General features: G+C 38.2%; 1 protein-coding gene across 3 annotated transcripts in view; it reads left to right on the top strand.

The window, feature by feature from the left end:
* Positions 1–23,049, top strand: part of helz (helicase with zinc finger) — a 69,394-nt gene that overhangs the window by 7,098 nt on the left and 39,247 nt on the right. Inside the window, exons 2-14 of one of the 3 annotated variants that reach the window (XM_079622612.1) lie at positions 1,469–1,675; positions 3,649–3,685; positions 4,022–4,146; positions 5,454–5,510; positions 6,807–6,855; positions 6,977–7,052; positions 9,212–9,410; positions 11,820–11,927; positions 12,875–13,175; positions 14,337–14,604; positions 17,971–18,310; positions 20,952–21,082; positions 22,601–22,780. In XM_079622612.1, the coding sequence (XP_079478738.1) occupies positions 1,487–1,675; positions 3,649–3,685; positions 4,022–4,146; positions 5,454–5,510; positions 6,807–6,855; positions 6,977–7,052; positions 9,212–9,410; positions 11,820–11,927; positions 12,875–13,175; positions 14,337–14,604; positions 17,971–18,310; positions 20,952–21,082; positions 22,601–22,780 (2,060 nt within the window). In that variant the 5' untranslated portion in view covers positions 1,469–1,486. Of the gene's footprint in view, positions 1–1,468; positions 1,676–3,648; positions 3,686–4,021; positions 4,147–5,453; positions 5,511–6,806; positions 6,856–6,976; positions 7,053–9,211; positions 9,411–11,819; positions 11,928–12,874; positions 13,176–14,336; positions 14,605–17,970; positions 18,311–20,951; positions 21,083–22,492; positions 22,781–23,049 lie in introns of all 3 variants that reach the window. The other 2 variants (XM_079622611.1, XM_079622610.1) reach the window with 2 other exon arrangements.

Raw genomic sequence — 23,049 nt, 5'->3', positions numbered from 1 at the left:
CTTTTCTGACATACTCCAGTTCTTGTTAAAAACACACCAGACATGCAAATTCTGTGCATTTTCGCCACTTTTTGTGTGAAATCATATTTATTTTGTCCATCAAGCGTGTGCTTTCACTTTAATTGAGCGTGAGCAGCGCAGCAAAAATAGACTCGGCTCGCTTAGTTGGGGACATTTAATATTCAACAATATTATTGATCTGCCTTACTTCATGTGGACGATGACACAATTTTCTTCCAGAAACAAACTTGTTGTATTATTTTCATGTTATCACGGTGAAGCTGCTTTGATACAACCTGTATTGTAAAAAGCCCTATATAAATAAAGGTGACTTGACTCGGCGCCGAAACCCGTGAACGCACTCATTGATTAACATGTACGGCGAAGAAAATACGCGCTGCTCACGCTTGCGGTGTGAAACTGCTGTAATAACGAGGTACATGTGCGTTCCGTGAAAAAACGGCATATCTGTGCGTTCACGCCGGCGAGAGCGGCAAAGTTCGCACTCGCCGCCCTGCCAACGACGCCGTGGAAAGATTCATGGACGCTCTCATGCTCTGACTTAGATCGAATGTTTGTTCTTTTTTAAAACTTTATTCAAAGGGGCCGCAAAGCAAAACAAGCATGTCGATCGTTATTTTTGCAAAAAATTGATCGATTGAAAGAACTTAACAATTATAGTGACATGTTTGCTAACGAAATAAACCAATTAAAAGCCATTTTTGTGGTGTGGCTTTTGTGTTCATGGTTAAGTGCTATTCTAATTTGCATTCCTGCTGAAAAACAAGCGTTCTAGTGCGAAATCTTGCCTATAAAAATAGTGTTGCGCGCCTCCTTATCAAATTCAAATGATCAACATCTCCTCTACTTTGCTTGGGAACTAATGTGGTCGGAACCCAAGTTTACAGGACTGCGTTCCCTGGAATCCTCTCAAACGGAGCACTTCTACATTCCGATTGGTTGCCGCCGAACCGCGTCATAGCTCATTACCATAAAGTTGACCTGACTTCAACTCTCCTCGCCGTCCAAGACGCGCCGCCCTCGCCGGAGCGAGGTCAATGTGGCCGGAAGTCATTCATTTTCAATGAGAGCCGGCGGCGAGGAGGCGAGGAGAGTTGAAGTCAGGTCAACTTTATGGTAATGAGCTATGACACGGTTTGGCGGCAACCAATCAGAATGTGGCCGATCACGCGAAAATCGGCCAATTCCGGTCACCAGCCGATCAATCGGTGCATCTCTAATTGAGGCACATGAATAATAATAAAAAAAAATGATGTGCACGTATAAATCACTACAATATTCCCTAAAAAAATAAGAGCAGTTCATAGTGTCTTTTAAGTTTGACTTATGTGTCCAGATGCTCGGGGTATCCGCTGTATGACTGCAAAAGCAAATGTCCAGAGCACAGAGGTTTGCTACTCACATATGGCAATTTTGAAGTGTTTAACCCCTTCATCTCCCATGACAGAAACTCTGTCCCAGAGTCATGGAGGACAGGAGGCCACAGAAGTCATGTGACGAGGCCATTGGATCATTAGTGAGGCAGGAGTATGAGGCGGCAGTGGCCCACAGCACAGAGGCCCTGCTGGCCATGGGGCCCCGGACCCCGACCCCCAACACGGCCCTCCTCCGAAAGCGTGCCCTGCTCTACCGCATAGCAGCGCGCCTCCAGCTGGTGAGACTGCACCACACAGAAGCACATCCACGTTGTTGATTTATGACAGTGGGCTCGCAGTATGGAAATGTGTTATTTATTAACCTACATTTTTTTTTATTGTTTTGATCCATACTAGCATAATGCAGGTGTGCAAAGTACATGACTGAAGTGTTTGGGGAAACATTGAATACTTTGAGTTTTGTTTCTAATGGAAAAAATCCTACTTTTTATGTTTTGAGTTATCTATGACTTATTCATGTGTGTGTAAGTGACTTAGCAGCACTGAAGATCAGGACATCTTATTATTATTTTTCTTTATTACAATATCCCCGTTTGGCTGGTGATGTGTGTTGATATCCTGCCCTGTATCTTTGACCTGCAATGTTTCTTAATGAAATGATAAAACCGTCTTTGAAGATTAGCTTGACTCGAGCGCGAACGCTGTTTTTAGTCTCTCAACAACTAGACTCAAGTGTCCAACAACTATTAAACAAGTGTGTGCTGAATTTATTGTTTCAGGTGAAAGGTTTCAGTTTGACATTTAGTGTGTTCTGAAGGTCTATATAGTCAAAGCGTCAATAAAATTGTCACTATACAGGTTGCATCAAAGTTATTTCACTAACTTTTGCAACAAGTTAGTTAAGGCGAGACACTACAGGTGAATAGGGTACAATTTTAAAATAATAGATGTCACCATGAAACTTCCTCAGTTGATGACTTACACAAGTTCATAAAAAAAATGTATTACAAATTTTAGAAATGTGTATGTTTAATTATGCAAATTAGGCATTATCTCATTAAATATGCTCAATTTTGCTTATATTTTCAGTAGATAGATCTAAACATTTGATAAAGCCAGGTGCAAAACTCTTTTTTAATTTTGATTACACACAAGATGAAAAAATATGTTCTGAGGGATTGCAGGATATATGCTTTCATTACCTGGGAAATCAAAATATACTGTCCATAGCCTTAAAAAATCAATTTTCACCATCTTTTTTAAAATTAAAATGTCACATAAATCAGGCCAGGAATTATTTATTAACAAATCCCTCTGAACATATCTTCAGAATACTGCTAAGTGTATAACTGGTAAGTTTGGTGTACATCGGTGCTACATAGGCTGAGATGTTTCTACTGGAGAATGACAAAAAACTCAGTTTTAGGGAAACGGCATTTAAAGATTTGTAATGTAAAAAATCATACTTTTTTTAGTGGAAACAACTATTTACAGTCACAATATCTCATCAAATCATTAGCAACAACAATATAAACCACCTAAATCACATTTAAAATTATAAACACAGCATTTATGGCCTTTAACTGAACAGAAAAACAGTCAAAAACACACAACTAAATGTCAGAGCGTGTCACGTGATGCATCTGAACCAATCACGTTGTCAGAAATTGACATCAGCCAATGAGATTTCGCTTTTAGAGTTAAATGCCCATTGTTCCTTCACGATTGGTTGCTGATAAAAAGGAAATGACCGTATTTGGATCGGACAGCATTGTACAGGAGAGAGAGAGCTGTCCAGCGGTGTGTGAGATGACAGGGTGCAGACAGAGATCGCGGATCAGTGTTTATTAAGAACGACAACTTTTGATGAATTTAGGAGAAATCTACAGACGCAAATAGACAAAGTGTAGTAAAATAAAGACCTAAATGTGTATTTTGGACTTTTTTTCACCACAAGTCTGAAAGAAGACATGTTATTGAAGACAAATAGCCCAAAATCTCAAAATTGACCAGTGAAAAAAACCAAAACTGTTTTTGCCTGCCGTGTCTCGCCTTAAGAAAATATTCAATGTCTATTGATTTTATCAGTCAATTTCAAAACTGTTAAATGCTTAAGTATAAGTTAGTGTGGAACTTTCACAGTACCCATATTTTCACTATAATTCCTATTTTTCATTATTATTAGTTTTACACCCCTGTTTTGTCTAGGAAAGAGTAAAAGTAAACGATTTGTGTTCTTTTAATTCAACAGAAAGACTACGATCAGGCTGATGAAGACTGCAAGCACAGTAAGATACCAAAAAAGAGCTCTTCTCTAAAAAATGTATTGAACTACAGTAGTGAACATTTGAAGTGGATCAAAAAAGTTCATCAAAGAACGGGTATTGTTCAAAATGCATGTATAACTTTGATGAAAGGTTTTGATCCACTTCAAATGTTGACTACTGTATATTGAATAGTAGTAGAAGTGTAAATAATGTATAAAAAAAAAAAACATAAAATAGTATGTAGTATCAAAATTGTGCTACCTATGAAATTTGATAAAAGGAACCGCTCAGGATTATGGGATGCCTGGTGTGTGTGTGTGTGCGGGTTCGATGACTCGAGTGTGTTTGTTCACGTAGTGTTTGCCGAGGAGCTGGGCAAGGGAGATGGCAGCTTCATGGCAGGGCTTCAGACTATGCTATTGGACGGAAGCTTACAGGAAGTGTGCAGCGTTCTCTCTAAAGCGCTCTATGGAGAACCACTGGTAAACCAACCCACAATTCCTGTCCAAATTAGTCGGCTTAACATATTGTGCTCCAAATTGACATGGTGAAATGTATTTGAGATTTAAATCATGCTTGTATTGTCTTTTATTTTTGGGCTTGAGTTAATTTGAATGTGTGGAATTGTAAGAAAAATAATATGTGTAAACTGCACTGTGAAATTTACTACTTTACAGCTGTAAACTTCACAAATGCACTGTGAACTACAATTTTGCTCAACTTTAGGAGCTCTGTAAACTACAGATTTGCTCTAAAATGTTCAATTGCACTGTAAACTTAAATTTTGCTCTCAACTTTACAGTTATAGTCAGACTTTACAAATGTAAACTACACTACAATTTTGCTCTAAACTAAAATTTTGTTCTCAATTTTAGTTGTTCTGTGAACTTTACAGTCTTACAATTGTACAAACTTTACAATCGCACTGTAAACATTCACAATTTTGCTCTCAACTTTACAGTTACTTTGTAAATATAAACATTAGAAACTACAATTTCGCTCTCAACTTTACAGTTACTTTGTAAACATAAACATTATAGACTACAATTTTGCTCTCAACTTTACAGTTACTATGTAAACATAAACATTACAAACTACAATTTTGTTCTCAACTTTTGATGCTCTGTAAACTTGACCGTTTTACAATTACAAGCTTTACAATCACACTGTGAAATTTACTTTGTAAACATTACAAACTATAATTTTCCTCTCAACTTTATGCACTTTTGACCATTTTTCCCATAATTGTACCGTTATGCTGTAAGTGTAAACTTAAATTTTTTCCCTCAACTCTGTAAGATTCACAGTTATACAATTGTACACGTTTTACAATTGCATTGTAAACTTCACTTTTGCTCTCAAATTGAACTGCTCTGTAAGATTTACCATTTTGCTCTGAAATGTACCGCTGTGCTGTAAAAGTTACAATTGCACTGTCAACTTCAAGTTTGTCCTCAACTTCTGTAAGCTTTACAGTTTTACAATTGTGCAAGCTTTACAGTTGCACTGTAAAATTCACAATGTTGCTCTCAACGTTACAGTTGCTTTATAAAGTTTACAATTGCGCAATTTTACCTTGAGCTGCTCTGTGGAGATACACAGTTTTGCTCTAATATGTACAGTTGCGCTGTAAATTTCCCTCTAAACTTTACAATTCTGCTCTCAACTTTAAGAGCTCTGTAGTCTTGACCGTTTTTGCTGTTGTCCTGTAAAACTTCACACTAACATTGTAAACTTTTTTACTTTTAAATTGCTGGAATTAACTAAACCATTTTGGTTGTTGTCACAGAATGGGATCATGACAAAAGACATGACAAGACTGAAGAGGCTCCTCTCAGAAATAGAGGTCAGTTTTTTTTTTTTTTACTATGACTGTCTTATATTTCCCGTATGAAAGGAATTATGTGCAGTTCTCATTTCTCTGTGAAAAGCACATGGGTCACCCTTGACTTCAAATTAGGGCTGGGCGATAAAACGATAACGATAATTATCGCGATATAATTTTTCTCGATAAAACGATATCAAGTGTTCGATAAATGTTCGATAATGTTTTTGCGCCAAAAGCGGAACGAATTTCATTTGAACCGCGCGCGCCACACGGACCGTTTATCCGCTCGGCTCAAAGTCCAAACGGCAGCGCAGCGCGAGCTCACTCGAGCAGACGCGTTTACTCTGATCGGTCTCGGTCACTAGATCCAGTGAGAGCGCTTGAATTCAGCGAGGAACACAAATGTCTCAGTGATTTAAACCAGTTTAAAGGCAGATGAGACCGCGCTGACGAACAGGAGAAGCACTGTGCGCAACGATACAGTCAGAAACTTCTCCGTCTACACATTCCCATCATTTACCACGGATTTAACGTTACTGTAACGTTAGCCTAGTAATATTAACTGCGCCATGAAATGTGGGATATATATATATTGAATTGTATAATATTATTAATGTAGACAATGTATTAAAGGACTAATGGAATATAATTAGTTTTTAATCATGTATTTAGGCTACTGGTTTTCATAAATACCGTAGAACCATAAGGTTACATTTTATCTGTGGTTATCATGATCTAAATGCATGATGCTGGATGACCAATGGTTAATTTTAATAAAACTAAAGAATATTACATTTTACCAAATATTTAAAAAAAAAATTAACAGATGTTACTGTTTTTGTTAATGAACATAAATTGTATAAAGTAAATCTGCATCCTAACTCAAGCTAATACTACTGAAATAAAGATATGTATTTTGTTAAGGAAAAATGACGAATGTTTGAATGTTCTACCTCGGATTTGTGAATGTTCCCCTGTTTGGCAAGAGTTTGTCATGATATGTTCTGACAATAAAGAGTAGTTTAAAAACGCAACGCTCTGGTTTCTACAGCTTTCACTTAGGAGTACAAATCTGTCTTTAAACTTGAAATAAATAAAGATTTGACATTTATCGATAATTATCGATATCGACTGATATAAAAAAAAAATATCGTGATTTTTTTTTTTTGGCCATATCGCCCAGCCCTACTTCAAATGACTTTCATAATCCAAGAACTAGTACCTCTCGCCACAGCTTTTGTGCGTGTCTAAGAGACGTGTTAGTCGATATTGTGTGTTTTTGCGCATGAATCGCAAGCTTTGTCTGAATTGCAGGCTGTGAGGACTAAAGTGTCGTCGGAGGTGGTTGAAGACAATGAGGAGGGTGAGTTCCTCTTTTGTTTCACAATACATCAGGATCCATTTTCACCGCTGATGTTCTGTGAGCCTAGTGTCTCCACTGACATGCTATCTCTCTTTCTTTCTTTGTGATGTTCTCTGGACAGATGTTCAGGAAGGCTGGCAGTTTCGTCCTCCTCCTCGCGGGGTCACTAGTAGCGAGGAATACACACTGTGTAAAAGGTACACTAGCCCTGTCAGCAAATAGTACTGATGTTAGTGTGGCCGACACCGAAAATTACCAAATTATAATGCCAAATTGTAATAGTACCATCATTTGTGTGATTTTTTTTTTGTATGTCACTTTGTCAAAACCTTTGATTTTCTACACCGCTTCCTTGTCCAGGTGATCAGATCATGTGTTGTTGCTCTATTATCGATTATAATCAGGGTTTGAAATTAACACCCGTCAAATGCGGGTCAAAATCAACTGTGGCGTGTAACGCTATCAAATCACTAGCTAATTTGGCGGGTTACCGTATTTTCGCATCAGTCAAACATGCGTCATGAAGAAAACATATATAAGTCGCACTGGACTATAAGTCGCATTTATTTAGAAATTTATTTCACAAAATCCAAGACCAAGAACAGACATTTAATCTGGAAAGGCAAGTTATTCAGCTCCACAATAGCACACAGAACAACAGGCTGAATAGGTGTCCGGTATGTTAACGTAACACAGGGTTTCCCGCAGCACTTTGGAACTAAGGCGGCCGCCTAAGCAACACACGCCTGTCGCCTTAACTACGTTGTCAAAAAAAATGTATATGAGCGATATCTGCCGTGTTACTCTGTTCTGTTTAGAGCTTCGATTATCTGCCCGAGCCCGATATTTCCCCCGCTATACTCGGGCCGGGGCCGTGATCTAGAGGCGTGCGGCGCGGGACTAGATGTGATGGGCGAGTGCGAGCGCGGGCGGTAGCCTAATGCACTCACTCTCTGTGCGGGCTGCGGAAGAATAAAACGATTAAATAGAAATATCTATGAATAAAACATATAAAAACGAATAAATCCTTATTCATCTGTTGCAGAAATGCAACAAGAAGAACTAAAACAAAATAGAAACGATTTACAGGCCAGAGTTTCTATTTCTAACATGTTTGCAGCGTTGAGCGATGTAGCCAATCACAGACATACATGTTAATTTCTGGACCGCAATGGCCAATCAGAAGCATTTAAGAGAGAACCCCCCTCTCACGGCTCAAAACTGACTTTTTGTTCAGTGCTGAATTCTGCATGCAAATCCTCTGATTATAAAAGATATTATGAAAGATTCATTATGCAGTCAGCTTTATTGATGATAACAGAGATGTATGAGATCGCGATGAACTGATGTCAGCTTTTTAGAAATTATTAAGGGAGGGCGCATTCAGTCATGGCAAACCATGCACGCAGCCTGCTTGCTTTTATGTTAAATTAACAGTGGTTTGTGAATGTTAATGGTTTAATAACAAATCATTTATCAGGAGCATTTATGCTGATGTGTATGGTGGCGACACGTAGGCTAACACAAAGTTAAGTTACACCTTAACTAACACATTTTCTGCGGGAAACCCTACACAATAGCATAACGAACATATATCTGGGAGGCTGAATAGGCTAAATTAAAATAAGCCAGCGAGTCCAACAAGTTACCAGTAAGTTCACCAAGCTCCCGCGATCTCATTTCACACAACACTGGATACATTGAATTCTTCTTCCTCTGTGTCGCTTCTGAACAACTCCCGCTAACTAGAGCGCCCTCTCGCGGCTGTAGACGGTAATGTTTTCTCTTGGTTCATCTCAGTCAGTATTAATTAACTTTGATATATTAGTCGCACCTGACTATAAGTCGCAGGACCACCTATGAAAAAAAGTGCGACTTACAGTCCGGAAAATACGCTATTTGAAAACCTGGAATGAGGGTGCAAAAAAATCTGAACATTGAGAAAATCACCTTTAAAGTTGAACATTTATGTTCGCGATTGTGCTGCGTTCACTCACAAAAATAAATGTTTTATATATTTACGGTAGGAAATTTACAAAATATCTTTATGGATACTTAATATCCTAATGATTTTTGGCATAAAAGAAAAATCTATAATTTTGACCCATACAATGTATTGTCGGCTATTGCCACAAATATACCCGTGCGACTTGTGACTGGTTTTGTGGTCCAGGGTCACATATATAAGCTGGGATGTAGTTATTCTGGTTAATTTTTTTATTTATTTTTTTGGCTAGTAGAAGTTCTGAATGGCCGTTAACTTGTAAAGTGTAGTCGCCAAATTGTCCGGTGAGTGAAACGAGTGAATTTCAAGCCCTGATTATAATGTGGTGTTTTGTATTCTGTGTTTCGTCAGGTATTTAGAGCAGGGTCTGTGTCGGTACGGAGCGCAGTGCACCTCGGCTCACTCTCAGGAGGAGCTGACAGAATGGCAACAGCGCTACGCCTCGCGGCTCATCCGCCTCAAGCAGCAGCAGGAAGGCAAACACTTCACCGAGAACTACATGGAGGCGCTCATCGAGAAATGGATCAACTCCCTCTCGCCGGAGAGAGTGGTACGGTCCTCTTCAACAGAGAGGAGTTTTGTTTCCCTTTAGTAAACCAGTACTCTGAAGCGGTGATGCACACCGAAAATATTTAAGTTTTGAGGAGATGAAATCATCATTGACTGAAGCTGTGACCGTTAATTATCGCTTCTCTGATGGCGGGGTTTGACCGTCAGTGTGTTTCATGCACACTATGTAGATAAGCTACGACAGGTAAACATGTCAGCAGTGTGGACACTATTGACAATGTTGTTTTGATTTGTCGTTTTAAGGCGAGACGCTACAGGTGAATAGGGTACAATTTTAAATAATAGATATCTCCATGAAACTTCCTCAGTTGATTACTTACACAAGTTCATAAAAAAAAATGTATTACAAGTTTTTGAAATGTGTATGTTTAATTATGCAACTTTGGCATTTTCTTATTAAATATGCGCAATTTTGCATATATTTTCGGTAGATAGATCTGAACATATGATAAAGCCAGGTTCAAAATTCGTTTTTCATTTTGATTACACACAAGATGCAAAAAGATGTTCAGAGGGATTGCAGGATATATGCTTTCATTACCTAGGAAATCAAAATATACTGTCCATAGCCTTAAAAAATACATTTTCGCCATATTTTTTTGATTAAAATGTCACATAAATCAGGCCAGGAATGATTTATTAACAAATCCCTCTGAACATATCTTCAAAATACTGCTAAGTGTATAACTGGAGAGTTTGGTGTACATCGGTGCTACATAGGCTGAGACGTTTATACTGGAGAATGACAAAAAACTCATTTTGAGAAAAAGGCATTTAAAGATTTGTAATGTAAAAAATCTAGTGGAAACAACTATTTACAGACACAATATCTCATCAAATCATTAGCAACAACAATACAAACCACCTAAATCACATCGAAACTTATAAACACAGCATTTATGGCCTTCAACTGAGCAGAAAAACAGCCAAAAACACACAACTAAATGTCAGAGCGCGTCACGTGATGCATCTAAACCAATCACGGTGTCAGAAATTGACATCAGCCAATGAGATTTCGCTTTTAGAGTTAAATGCCCATAATACTTTCACAAATGGTTGCTGATTAAAAGGAAATGACCATATTTGGATCCGACAGCATTGTAAAGGAGAGAGAGCGCTTTCTAACGGTGTGTGAGATTAAAGGAAGAACACAGAGACCGCGGAGCAGCGCGTTTATTAAGAACGCCAACTTTTGTTGAATTTAGACAAATAGACAAGTGTAGTAAAATAAAGACCTAAATGTGTATTTTGGACTTTTTTTCACCACAAGTCTGAAAGAAGACATGTTATTGAAGACAAATAGCCCAAAATCTCAAAATTGACCAGTGAAAAAAAAACGATGTTTTTGCCTGCCGTGTCTCGCCTTAAATAGATGAGTCAAGATCTTTAGTCTGTTTAGCAAAACTTCAGTAAACATTTTTCATAGTGTGCCTACCATCCAGTAATCACAAGTATGACCGAAATGTATTATATCTCACGTAATCGAATCACTCAATCAGTGTTTCAACCGCAGAAAGACGTCCAAAAACAGCTTGTAAACAATGTCATGTTATATTAGCTTTATTGCGTTGTTACATGCGTCACGTTTACCTCTGGAAAGCCGTTCAATGTCCATAAACACAATATTCAGCTAGAAAATAACTATAAAGAGATGCATTTTTGCTAAATATGTGCACTGTATTATATTACATATTCCTTTTTGTACTTAGCCTGTTGTCTACATTATTTAACGTACGTTTGAATAAATCTGTCATGAAAAGTTTTTATTACATCCGCAGTTTAAAAGTTATCATAATCAAATCTCATCGAAAAGTTGCTGTGATTATTTAAACACGACAGCGAAGAGAGCCGATCATCTTTCTCTTTAACTGCTAGTTTTAGCGCCAAATAACCATGGATGAACATCAGAAGGTGTTGAACGAAACAGCAACTTACTGAAATGTATCATGTCTCATGAAAGCAAATAATAACTCTAGAGAGGAGCGCTGTGTTACGTAATCACCATTTGAATAAATCTGTCATTAAGTTTTACATATAAAGCCGAGAGTGAACTTCGGCCGCCCGCTGTCCTCGTGAAAAATGAAGTATACCCGAGCCTTTAAAGCCACCGTTTAAGCGTTTATATTTTGACAACTAATAAAAACTCATTAAAAAGTTGATGTGACTTAATTGATTATTAAATAAAATGTGTTTTTGCTTTCGGCTCATGGGAAATAACTTTCATTTCGGTTTTGGTGTTTTTGTAAAAGAAAAATATTTCGGTGCATCACTGCTCTGAAGTTACTGAAGTCCCTTCCACGACACCGGAGCGTAGTTTCTATTTTTACATACCGTTGCCCTATACAGTCAGAGGCTTGTCTATTGTCTGATGGTTTGTGTTGTTGTGCAGATGAATGACTGTGTGGAGGGAGTTACGCTGGAGCACAACTCCGATCTCTTGATTACCGTCAACAGCAAGAAATCATCTCACTCCTGGACATTCACGCTCTTCTGCAAGGTTTGGACAATCTAGCGCTGTTTTTTTTTTTTTTTTTTACACATGAGTCAAATTAGCATTCATATCTGATGATTTTCAAAGTAAAAGTCACACTATTTACTATAGAAAAATACTTGTTAATGTAATAAAGGTTTCAGCAATGACACAGGTCTTAATTTGAGCTTTATCAAATTTTAGGTCATACAAATCTTGAATATCTTAAGCGGTATAATAATAGTCTTAAATATCATTTAAAGAGGGGACGGAAAACCAGGAATCGTGGATTAATGTGATAATTACACTTTTGAAAGGCTATCATTTAAAATCCCCCTGTAGTCAATAATTGTATCCCTTAAAACTCATCTCTGATCACCAAAATTAAATTTTTAAATGTTTTTCCTAATAAAGCTTATTTCCTAAATAGCTTGAATGTAACTCGACACCCTTGCCTCATTTAGTATACGCGGTTCTATGAATATGCAAATGAGCCCCGCCTCCACTCACTCTCACACACACCAGCTCAGAGATCCACTGGTTGGCGATCACACGTTGATCTGATTGGTTACAAGGTAGTTTGTGACGTCAGAAACCCCAGCGATTTCAAACCGCGTTTTTTAAACCGTCTTTTCGCTGCCGTTTTAAAGAGAAAATACTCCGCAATGTGTCGACTTATGAATTTGCACATGGTTTATCTTAAAGCATATTAAAAACACCACATAGACACATAAACATTTAAAAGTTAGATTTTCACCACAGGGGGACTTAAAATCTGATTTTAAAACCCTGCAGATTCCCTGATAATGGCAAATAATTATACTAAATAGTGTTATTATTCTTAATAATAATAGTGTTTCCTGCATATGTAATTAAAACGGATGCTGTTTCTTGCATTTGAAGTCTTAGTGTTCTTGAAAAAGGTTTTAAATCTCTTGGCCGATGCAAACAGGACTTTGTTTTGTCCCAAACAGCCGGTCCGCACGCTACACCGCATCGCTCTGCTTTACGACGCCAACCGGCCGCATTTCTCGGTCACGGCGGTGTCGGCCGGGGACGTGTCGGCCCAGGTCCCGCAGGAGGTGTGTGAGGGCGGCTGCCAGGAGTGGAGCGCAGCCGGCCTGGTGCAGAACGGCATGGACCACTGCCTTTACACTGTGGTGGTCTCCTTTAGTACTGAGATCTTCGGGACCTTCAGACAGACTGTGGTTTTTGATTTTGGCTCCGAGCCCGTGCTCATGCAGCGAGTGATGGTGGACGCCGCCTCCATCGAAGGTAGGACAGCGGGGAAATGCTTCAAAATTACTTGTTAAAAAGCATGTAGGACTTTACTGTGGAACTCAAACGGAAATTTTTGAGATTTTAGTTTCATTTAGAATTTTAGATGCTGTTTTTATATATATATATATATATATATATATATATATATATATATATATATACGTAAAGTGATGGTTAGTGGTTATTTTAAAGCTTCGAAAATTACCAAAAACAAGCACCAGGAAGTGCTTCATGCCGATTGCATATATTTTTTTTGTACAATATATACACTGCCGTTCAAAAGTTTGGGATCGAAAAGATTTTTTTTATGTTTTTGAAAGAGTCTCTTCTGCTCCCCAATGCTGCATTTATTTGATTAAAATGAACCGTAATATTGTGAAATATTATCACAATTTAAAATAACTTTTTTATAGTTATTCTAGTAATTTAGAATAACTTAATTAACCCCATAACACACCATTCAAAAGTTACGGGTCAAATATATTTTTTTATTTTTTGGAGGTGGAAAAATAAAAGAAATCAATACTTTTATTCAGCAAGTATGCATTAAATTGGTCAAAAGTTACAGTAAAGCTATTTATAATGTTAGAAAAAATTTGGGGAAAAAAATCAACATTGATAATAATAATAAATGTTTTTTGAGCATTATATCAGAATGATTTCTAAAGGATCATGTGACACTGAAGACTGCAGTAATATAATGCTGAAAATCCAGCTTTGATCACAGGAATAAATTAGATTTTAAAATATATTCACATAGAAAAGTTATTTTTTTAATCAAATAAATGCAGCCTTGGTGAGCAGAAGAGACTTCTTTTAAAATCTTACTTATGGCTAAATATCACCAAATATTATTTTGCTAAAAACTTATTTTGCTAAATATCAAAAAATATTTGAGGTTTTTACAAAACAAACATTTATTAAAATGTTAATATTGCAGTATACATGTATCCTCTTTGTCTATATTTTAGCGATCTCCTTTTAAATGTCCTTTACTGGGATATTTATACATGAGGATTTGTAAAATCCTTTTTTTGAGTCCTGGTTTTGAAATGTACATCTTCCCAAAGATCCTAACTGCATACATATCAATATATTGTCAAGTCAGACCTTAGATCAGCATTTTATCACAATCTACTACCCATAATCCCACAGATCTGGAGCACTTGATGCAGGCTCGACAGCAGCTCCTGATGACGGCGAAACGCTGGGACTCGTCGTGTAAAACCATCGTGGAGTTTGTCCCCAATGAAAACATGGATCTAGAGCGCAGTCTCCTGACCCGCTACCAGATCCCCCTCTCTGCGGACCAGCTCTTCACCCAGTCCGTGCTGGACAAAACCCTCACCAGAGACAATTACCAGCCCCGTCTGCACGACCTGCTCTACATCGAGGAGATCGCTCAGTACAAAGAAGTCAGCAAGTGAGTACGCCATCAAAGTCTGGTCCGCAGGAGCCGCCTGAAAGTCAACATCAACCAGCCATAGTTCGCTTTTATAATGTGAAATGTTGGGCTGGGTAAATATGAAGTTGATAAAATGGCACAATAATAGACCAGCATGCATCTTTGTGGTTCGATATGTGGTTACAAAAGTACCAGTTATTTAATGAAACTCAAAAAAAAAAAAAAAAAGAGTGGTTGCACATAAGATGCCAAAACTGAAGTTTTAGAACTTCGAATTAAAAAATGGAATCGTCGATGCTGCCACGCCCCCATGTCACGTTCGCTCGGCTTGTTAAGCGGAAAACAAACAAACACGCGTGTTGGTTGAAGTGCTGCGAGTCAACCTCCTCTAAAGGGGGGCGCACACCGGACGAGAAGCGTCGCGTCTATGACAACTCGAGGTGTCGCACACCGGACGCGTTTATGGCTTGCAATGTTATGTTTAAGGACATTATAGAATTAAGATCATGTCTATGTTATGAGGCTACTGTACAATTAAATACGTTGCTTAGTCTGCAGTCTGAATTCACTTTATCTCAGAGCGTCCGTTAACTGAATTAATTGAGAATATATCCTGAAAATCCGATAACATCAGCAATTTTCATTCAAGCAGCTGATTTCTGTAAATGAATGTAAAACTAAATGTATATTGCAGCAAAAAAAGCAGGGTGAAGTCATAACGACGATTTGAGACAAAATAAATGTCAATTTAATATAAAACTATGTAAATGGCGCTCTGTGGTGCGGCAGGATTAATTTTGAATTAATCCTGAGCCGTTGCTGGGCGCCGCGGACAGACGCCGAATGGCGCCGCTGGTGTGTGTGTGTACACTCAGAGAGATAAAGTGTTAGAATTTTAAAGACGTGGCTTTGCACGACGCATAGATGTATCTGTTAAACTGTTTGTTTGTTTTGTTGTGAACTTGAATGTCATCTTCTGTGAAGAAGACTGCAGTTACAAAAGAGAAACTAGATGGCAGGTTATTTTGCTTAAGTTTCCAATTGACTGAAGATATAAGTTATTGTTACATTATGTTCTTAATAAATGTTTTAAATTTGACAATGTAGTGTGGTACATTGCGAACACAGGTCAGATATTATGCATAAAAGTCTGGTCTAAAAATGGCATAGCAACCTGTGCTTTAAAAAAATAATAATTAAAAACCGAGAATTGAATCGAACCGTGACCTTAGAATCGAAAATTTAATCGAATCGAGGATTTGGAGAATCGTGACACCCCTAGTAAATATTAGGTTGATAATGCCACAATAGGGGCTTTCGCACAGGGTAGTTCTAGGAACTTTCGTTTTCATAGTTCCTAGAACTTTTTGCGTAAGTACCCGGATTTTGGCGTGTTTGCACCGCAGGAACTGGGAATGATTTTAGTTCTAGTAACTCATTTTGGAGGAATTAATTTAGCTCCTACTTCAGAGTCAGGTCTGAACCAGAACTATAGGAACTATCCGTGACGTTAGTGAACACTGATTGGCCGAACGAGAAACACCAGCACCCGCCATTTAAAAAAAGCTGTGTAAACACACAGATTATAGCCTATATATTTACTCCAGAAGCTAACTCTATGAGCATGGAAAACAGTGATAGATAAGCCTCTTAACCTTTTACGCTGAGGAGAAAATCCAACACAACTTTTGAGGGGACCAAGATAAACATGATAACTATTAGTACGCTAGTAATAACTTTTCATTACTCTCTCTACTTTCTATGTATAACAGTTCTATCTAATAACGTATTAGTCAGATCCTAAACTAATGAACATGGAGAATGCAAGCACTGTTTGGCTCTGGCGTTCTCAGCGCCGTCAAAATTAAAGTCACAACAACATGCGCGGCTTACGTCACTTCATAGTTCCTAACTTCCTACTGGCGGTGCGAATGCAACCAGAAAAAAAATCCAAAAAGTAACTCAGAAGAAAAATATTGATATATACAGTTCTTCTGAAGGACAACTTGTTTACATGATACTAACACATTCAAAAATGGTTTTATTTCATGCAATAAATCTCTCATATCTTCAGATCTTCTAGTGCGGAAGTGCATGTACTTGCAGGCGGGTCATTTGGAAAGGCTTTGTTTCCTGAAGGGGTGATAAGAGCGTTGCACCCTGATTTATGGAAAAGTGCATAAAACTTGGGTCTTCATGCATCAAATTGCGTATCGTTTCTTTATTAAGGCAGAATTCTGAAATGTAATTCAATGGTCTTCATGATAATTCCAGTTTGTTACCACTAGAGGTCATTGGTGGTCTTGTTTGAAAAAGCAAGTGAGAGTTGTTTGTGGGAGTTTAATGGAAGATGGAGAGTGTCTAGGGGTTTTACATCAGCTTTAGTTAAAGGGGTGGTTGATCATGATTTCACTTTTCTAACTTTAGTTAGTGTGTAATGTTGCCGTTTGAGCATAAACAACATCTGCAAAGTTACAACGCTCAAAGTTCAAAGCAAAGGGAGATATTTGCTTTTAAAGAAATCGTTTTTTTAAGGACTACAACAAACGCTGGTAGGGACTACACGACATTCCTCCCGGGTTAGTGACATCACCAACCATAAAATTTACATAAACCCCCATAAAATTTACATAAAGAAGAGGAAGAGTTGTTGTAGTCGAGCACATTTGTGAGTCTGCTCAAACTGTCACATCCGTCTTTTCAAATGCAATACAGTACGTTACACAACTGCAATAGCATGTCACTCTGTATCTTACAACAGTTCCCACACGAGCGATTTATAGATTATCATGACAGAATATGCTAATTGAAGATAGTTAACTTCACAACAGCAACATAAATTCATCAAATAACCATTCAGAAACATCCTGTTGCTTCTACATGTTGTCACTTTTTCTTGAGTCTCTCCATCACGGTCCGACTTCAGTTTAAACATAAAAGACAGAACAGTTTCTGACATTTTAGTGTGTCTGCGTGAGGTAATCAGAGCTGCTCACACACACACGCTCTTGAAGCTCCGCCCTCGGTGCCGGGAGCAGCAGCTCATTTGCATTTAAAGGGACACACAAACAAAGCAACGTGTTTTTACTGACCCTCAAAAAGTGACAATTTTAACATGCTGTAAAAATTATCTATGGGGTATTTTGAGCTAAAACTTCACACACACACACACACACACACTCTGGTGACAACAGAGACTTATTTTACATATTGTAAAAAGAGGCATTATTATACCACCCCTTTTAAATATTGTGAATAATTATTCTTCCTTATAGTTCCTGACGTGTAAACAATGTTCAGTTGTAGTTGGTCTCTATTGGTGATGCACAGTAGCTGGTGAACAGTTATCCCAAGTTACGATGTTGTGTTTTCTTTTCTTCATAGGTTCAACATCAAGGTTAACCTGCAGCTGGTGACGAGCTTTATGCTGACTGGCATTTCTGGCGGCGCCAAGTACGCTCAGAACGGACAGCTGTTTGCTCGCTTCAAGCTGACCGAGACGCTGTCTGAAGATACGCTGGCTGGACGGCTAGTCATGACAAAGGTCAACTCTGTGTTGCTGCTGCCCCTCTTCAAGGAGCGGATGGGTCAGAACCAGACATCTGGAGCCAAGGAGCGCGTGTACGAAGCCCTGATCGAGGAAAAGACGAAAGACTACATCTTCCTGCGGGTCTGTAAGAACTGCTGTGATGAGCTGGGGCTGGTGGCGGATCAGGAGCTACAGGTATATCACGACTTCAGTCCATTAGACACACATACGCTAATTGTGTTGGCTCGCCAAAAAAGCCTGGTGAACACCCTAGCAACTTCTATCTAGTCCTTTAAAATAGCCAGTACACCATTAAAACCACTAGAGTGCATTAGTGCCCGCACACTTTTTCAGCGGTGTTGGTTCCGGAGGTTTTTTTTCCTTTCATTTCTCCCATAGGAATTTCAAAGTAGTCTTGGTTAAAGCGTTATAAGCCGTGAACCAAACCAACCAGCTACGAGGTGAATCATAACATAAAAAACTTTGATTTGATGCAAAATCGGACCAAAAGAAAGAGGTACACGACTGTGTACTTAACAGCTTTAGTGAGGCAAAGAACCACAATCCCATGAAGCATTGCAAACAGCATAATCGAATTAAAAACGATGGAGAAATATATAACTACTCATTTACAAATGTTGTTATACTAACAATATATTTTAAGTTTATTGTCTTGTAAACCTCTATCAACTCGTATAAACCAACTGGAATTACCCTAGTCTAGCAACCAGCCAGAACACCCTAGCAACTTCTGTTTACTCTTATAAAATATCCAGAACACCCTAGCAACCAGCCAGAACATCCAACCTAGCAACGCCCTAGTCACCAGTTAAAAAAAAAAACTAGTAACCTCTATCAACTCTTATAAACCGACTAGAATACCCTTGCCTAGCAACCAGCCAGAACACCATAGCAACTTCTATTTACTCTTATAAAATATCCAGAACACCCTAGCAACTTCTGTTTACTCTTATAAAATATCCAGAACACCCTAGCAACCAGCCAGAACATCCAACCTAGCAACGCCCTAGTCACCAGTTAAAAAAAAAAACTAGTAACCTCTATCAACTCTTATAAACCGACTAGAATACCCTTGCCTAGCAACCAGCCAGAACACCATAGCAACTTCTATTTACTCTTATAAAATATCCAGAACACCCTAGCAACTTCTGTTTACTCTTATAAAATATCCAGAACACCCTAGCAACCAGCCAGAACATCCAACTTAGCAACGCCCTAGTAACCAGTTTAAAAAAACAAAAAACTACTAACCTTTATCAACTCTTATAAACCGTCTGGAATACCCTAGCCTATCAACCAGCCAGAACACCCTAGCAACTTCTGTTTACTCTTATAAAATATCCAGAACACCCTAGCAACCAGCCAGAACATCCAACCTAGCAACGCCCTAGTCACCGGTTAAAAAAAAAAACTAGTAATCTCTATCAACTCTTATAAACCGACTGGAATACCCTAGTCTAGCAACCAGCCAGAACACCCTAGCAACTTCTGTTTACTCTTATAAAATATCCAGAACACCCTAGCAACCAGCCAGAACATCCAACCTAGCAACGCCCTAGTGACCAGTTTAAAAAAATAAAAAAGTAATCTTTATCAACTCTTATAAACCGACTGGAATACCCTAGCAACTTCTATTTACTCTTATAAAATATATTCAGAACATCCTAACAACCAGCCAGAACATCCAACCTAGCAACGCCCTAGTGACCAGTTAAAAAATCCCTAGTAGTAATCTCTATCAACTATTACAAACCGACTGGAATTACCCTAGCCTAGCAACCAGCCAGAACACCCTAGCAACTTCCATCTACTCTTATAAAATATCCAGAACACACTAGCAACCAGCCAGACCATCCAACCTAGCAACGCCCTAGTGACCAGTGGAAAAAACCCTAGTAACCTCTATCAACTCTTATTAACCAACTGGAATTACCTTAGCATAACAACCAGCCAGAACACCTTAGAAACCAATTAGCAATGCCCTAGCAACCAACCAGAACTCCCTAGCAACTTTTATCAACTCTTATAAACTTGATTCAATGTAAGAATTTGACACAAAAAGATGATGCATACAATTATTTAGGTTAAAAAATAGCTTTTCAAAGGTAAAAATGCTACGAACGGACCGCATTATATGAAGAATATCAAAAACATTAGGCGTCAGTCCGAGACCTGCCAAGGAACCAACACAATAAACACACAATATCGTCTAATTATCAGTATCGACAAAATCACAGGAAATATCAAGATATATATTTTTTGTCAGTATTGCACACCCCTAGTATCAGTCATCATGTGATCGAGAGAGACGTGCCAGAGATATGTAAGGGAATTAGCTTTAGCAGTGTTTATGCCGTTTACCGCTTCAAATTGAACTGCGATGGCGGAAACCCCATAGACACAGTCCGTCACTAAGCAGGCTGCCCTACAAAGAGCAGGATTTACACCGTCTAACTGATCCTATTTATCACGGTGCCCTCCAGCATAACACACTCTCTCACTGCATTTAGTGTTGAATCCTTTTGTCTGGTGGAATCCCTGTGTGGGCTGGGCTTTTGTTGCCATGTATGATCATTTGACACTGTTCCTTTAAATGATTGTAAAATTGTCCCAGAACATTACATGGATTTTGAAACAAGCCAAGTGGGTTGATAATAGATTAATCATAATTGCTCTACATGTAAATGGGCCGTAAAGTCCTATAAATGACCTTTATCTTAAAGAGATCGTTCACTTCTGTTGGTGTTGGTGTTCACTTCAAGTCTCGCAGAGTGTGTTTGAACAGCAGGTGTGTTTGTGTGTGTTTGGATGCAAGGTGGAGCTGCAGTTTCAGTTGAACAGACTTCCTCTGTGTGAGATGCACTACGCTCTGGATCGCATCCGAGATAACAGTATCCTGTTCCCAGATCTCAGCCTCACTCCCACAATACCCTGGAGTCCCAACAGGTACGAGCACTCGCAAAGACCCAAATGAGTGACTTTACACACACACACACACACACATTTCACTACCTTTCAGCAGTTCCTCGTCCAACAAACATCCAGTAGTCCCCCCCCCCTCCATAATTCGGAGTTTATTTTCCGCAATTCTGGGTTTATTTCCCTCAATAGCAAGTTAACATATTGACGTTCTTAGTTTACATCTCGCAATTTTTAGTATCTCGTAAGTTATATCCCATAATTCTGAGTTTTTTTCTTGCAATTCTGACTTGCAATTCCGAGCACCGATGGTGTGAGGACCCTATTAAAATTGCTCCGTTTATTCTGATATTATAACTCGCAATCAACTTTTTTTCTCAGAATTTTGATTTTATATCTTGCAATTCTATCTTTTTTAGAATTCTGAGTTTTTCTCGCAATTCTGAGTCTATATCCCGGAATTCTGAGTTTATTTCTCACAATTCTATCCGTTTTCTCAGAAAAAAGTTTTTATTTTTTGCAAGTCTGAGATTATAGCTTGCAATAGCGAGTTAACATCTCGCAATTGTGAGTTTATTTCTTGCAATAGTGTGTTAACATTTTGGAATTCTTAGTTAATTTCTCGCAATTCTAAATTTATTTCTTGCAATTCTGCGTATATTTCTTGATATATATATTTTTTTTTTTCCAGAATTCTGAGGTTATTTCTTGCAATTCTGAGTTTATTTCTCACAATGGCGAGTTCAGATTTCGGAATTCTGGGTTTATTTCTTCTAATAGCATGTTAACATTGTGAAATTGAGTTTATTTCTCCCAATAGCATGTTAACATTTTGAAATTCTGAGTTTGTTTTTTGCAATAGCGTGTTAACATTTAAAAATTGAGTTGTTGTTTTTTGCAATAGCGTGTTAACATTTTGGAATTCTGAGTTTATTTCTTGCAATTCTGTTCATTTCTTGCAAAAGTTAATATTTTGAAATTCTGAGTTTGTTTTTTGCAATAGTGTTAACATTTTACAATTGAGTTTATCTTTTTCCATTAGCGTGTTAACATTTTGAGTTAATTTCTTGCAAAAGTAGACATTTTAAAATTTAGTTGTTTTTTTGTTGTTGCAATAGCGTGTTAACATTTAGGAATTAAAATTTCTTGCAAAAGTTAACATTTAAAAAATTCTGAGTTTGTTTTTTGCAATAGTGTTAACATTTTAAAATTGAGTTTCTTTTTTTCCAATAGCGTGTTAACATTTTGGAATTCTGAGTTAATTTCTTGCAAAAGTTAACATTTTAAAATGAAGTTAATTTTTGTTTACAATAGTGTGTTAACATTTTGAAATTCTGAGTTTAAATCTTGCATTTGTCAGAATTTGCTAGAGAGTTGTGAGATAAAGTCTTCTGTTCCTAAAATGACACAGGACATGAATAATATCTGCTTGTCCAGCAGCTCTAGCTCACTCACAGACGTCTCTATCTCTGTGAGTGGCAGCTGCGTTGGCAGGGCGCATTCGTGCGTTTGTAGCCCGTGTAAGTTCTTCCTCCGGTGCCACAGGCAGTGGGATGAGCAGCTGGATCCCCGTCTGAATGCCAAGCAGAAGGAGGCTATACTGGCCATCACCACCCCCCTCTCCATCAACCTCCCGCCGGTGCTCATCATCGGACCCTACGGCACGGGCAAGACCTTCACGCTGGCCCAGGCTGTCAAACACATACTCAAGCAGCCTGACACACGGTGAGCAGCCGAAAACCCATTTACCTCAGGAAAAATCACGTCCCACAGTAAATACAAAGCAAGAAACAATAGGCGTTACACCATGATAAACATTAAAAAACATAATTACCGTATTTTCCGGACTATAAGTCGCTCCGGAGTATAAGTCGCATCAGTCAAAAAATGCGTCATGAAGAGGAAAAAACATATATAAGTCGCACTGGACTATAAGTCGCATTTATTTTGAAATGTATTTCACAAAATCCAAGAACAGACATTTAATCTGGAAA

The sequence above is a fragment of the Phoxinus phoxinus genome (genome assembly GCF_949152265.1).
Source record: "Phoxinus phoxinus genome assembly, chromosome: 1".
NCBI classification, from domain to species: domain Eukaryota; kingdom Metazoa; phylum Chordata; class Actinopteri; order Cypriniformes; family Leuciscidae; genus Phoxinus; species Phoxinus phoxinus.
The sequence above is the reverse complement of the archived record's forward strand: the minus strand, read 5'-3'. Positions and strand labels throughout refer to the sequence as shown.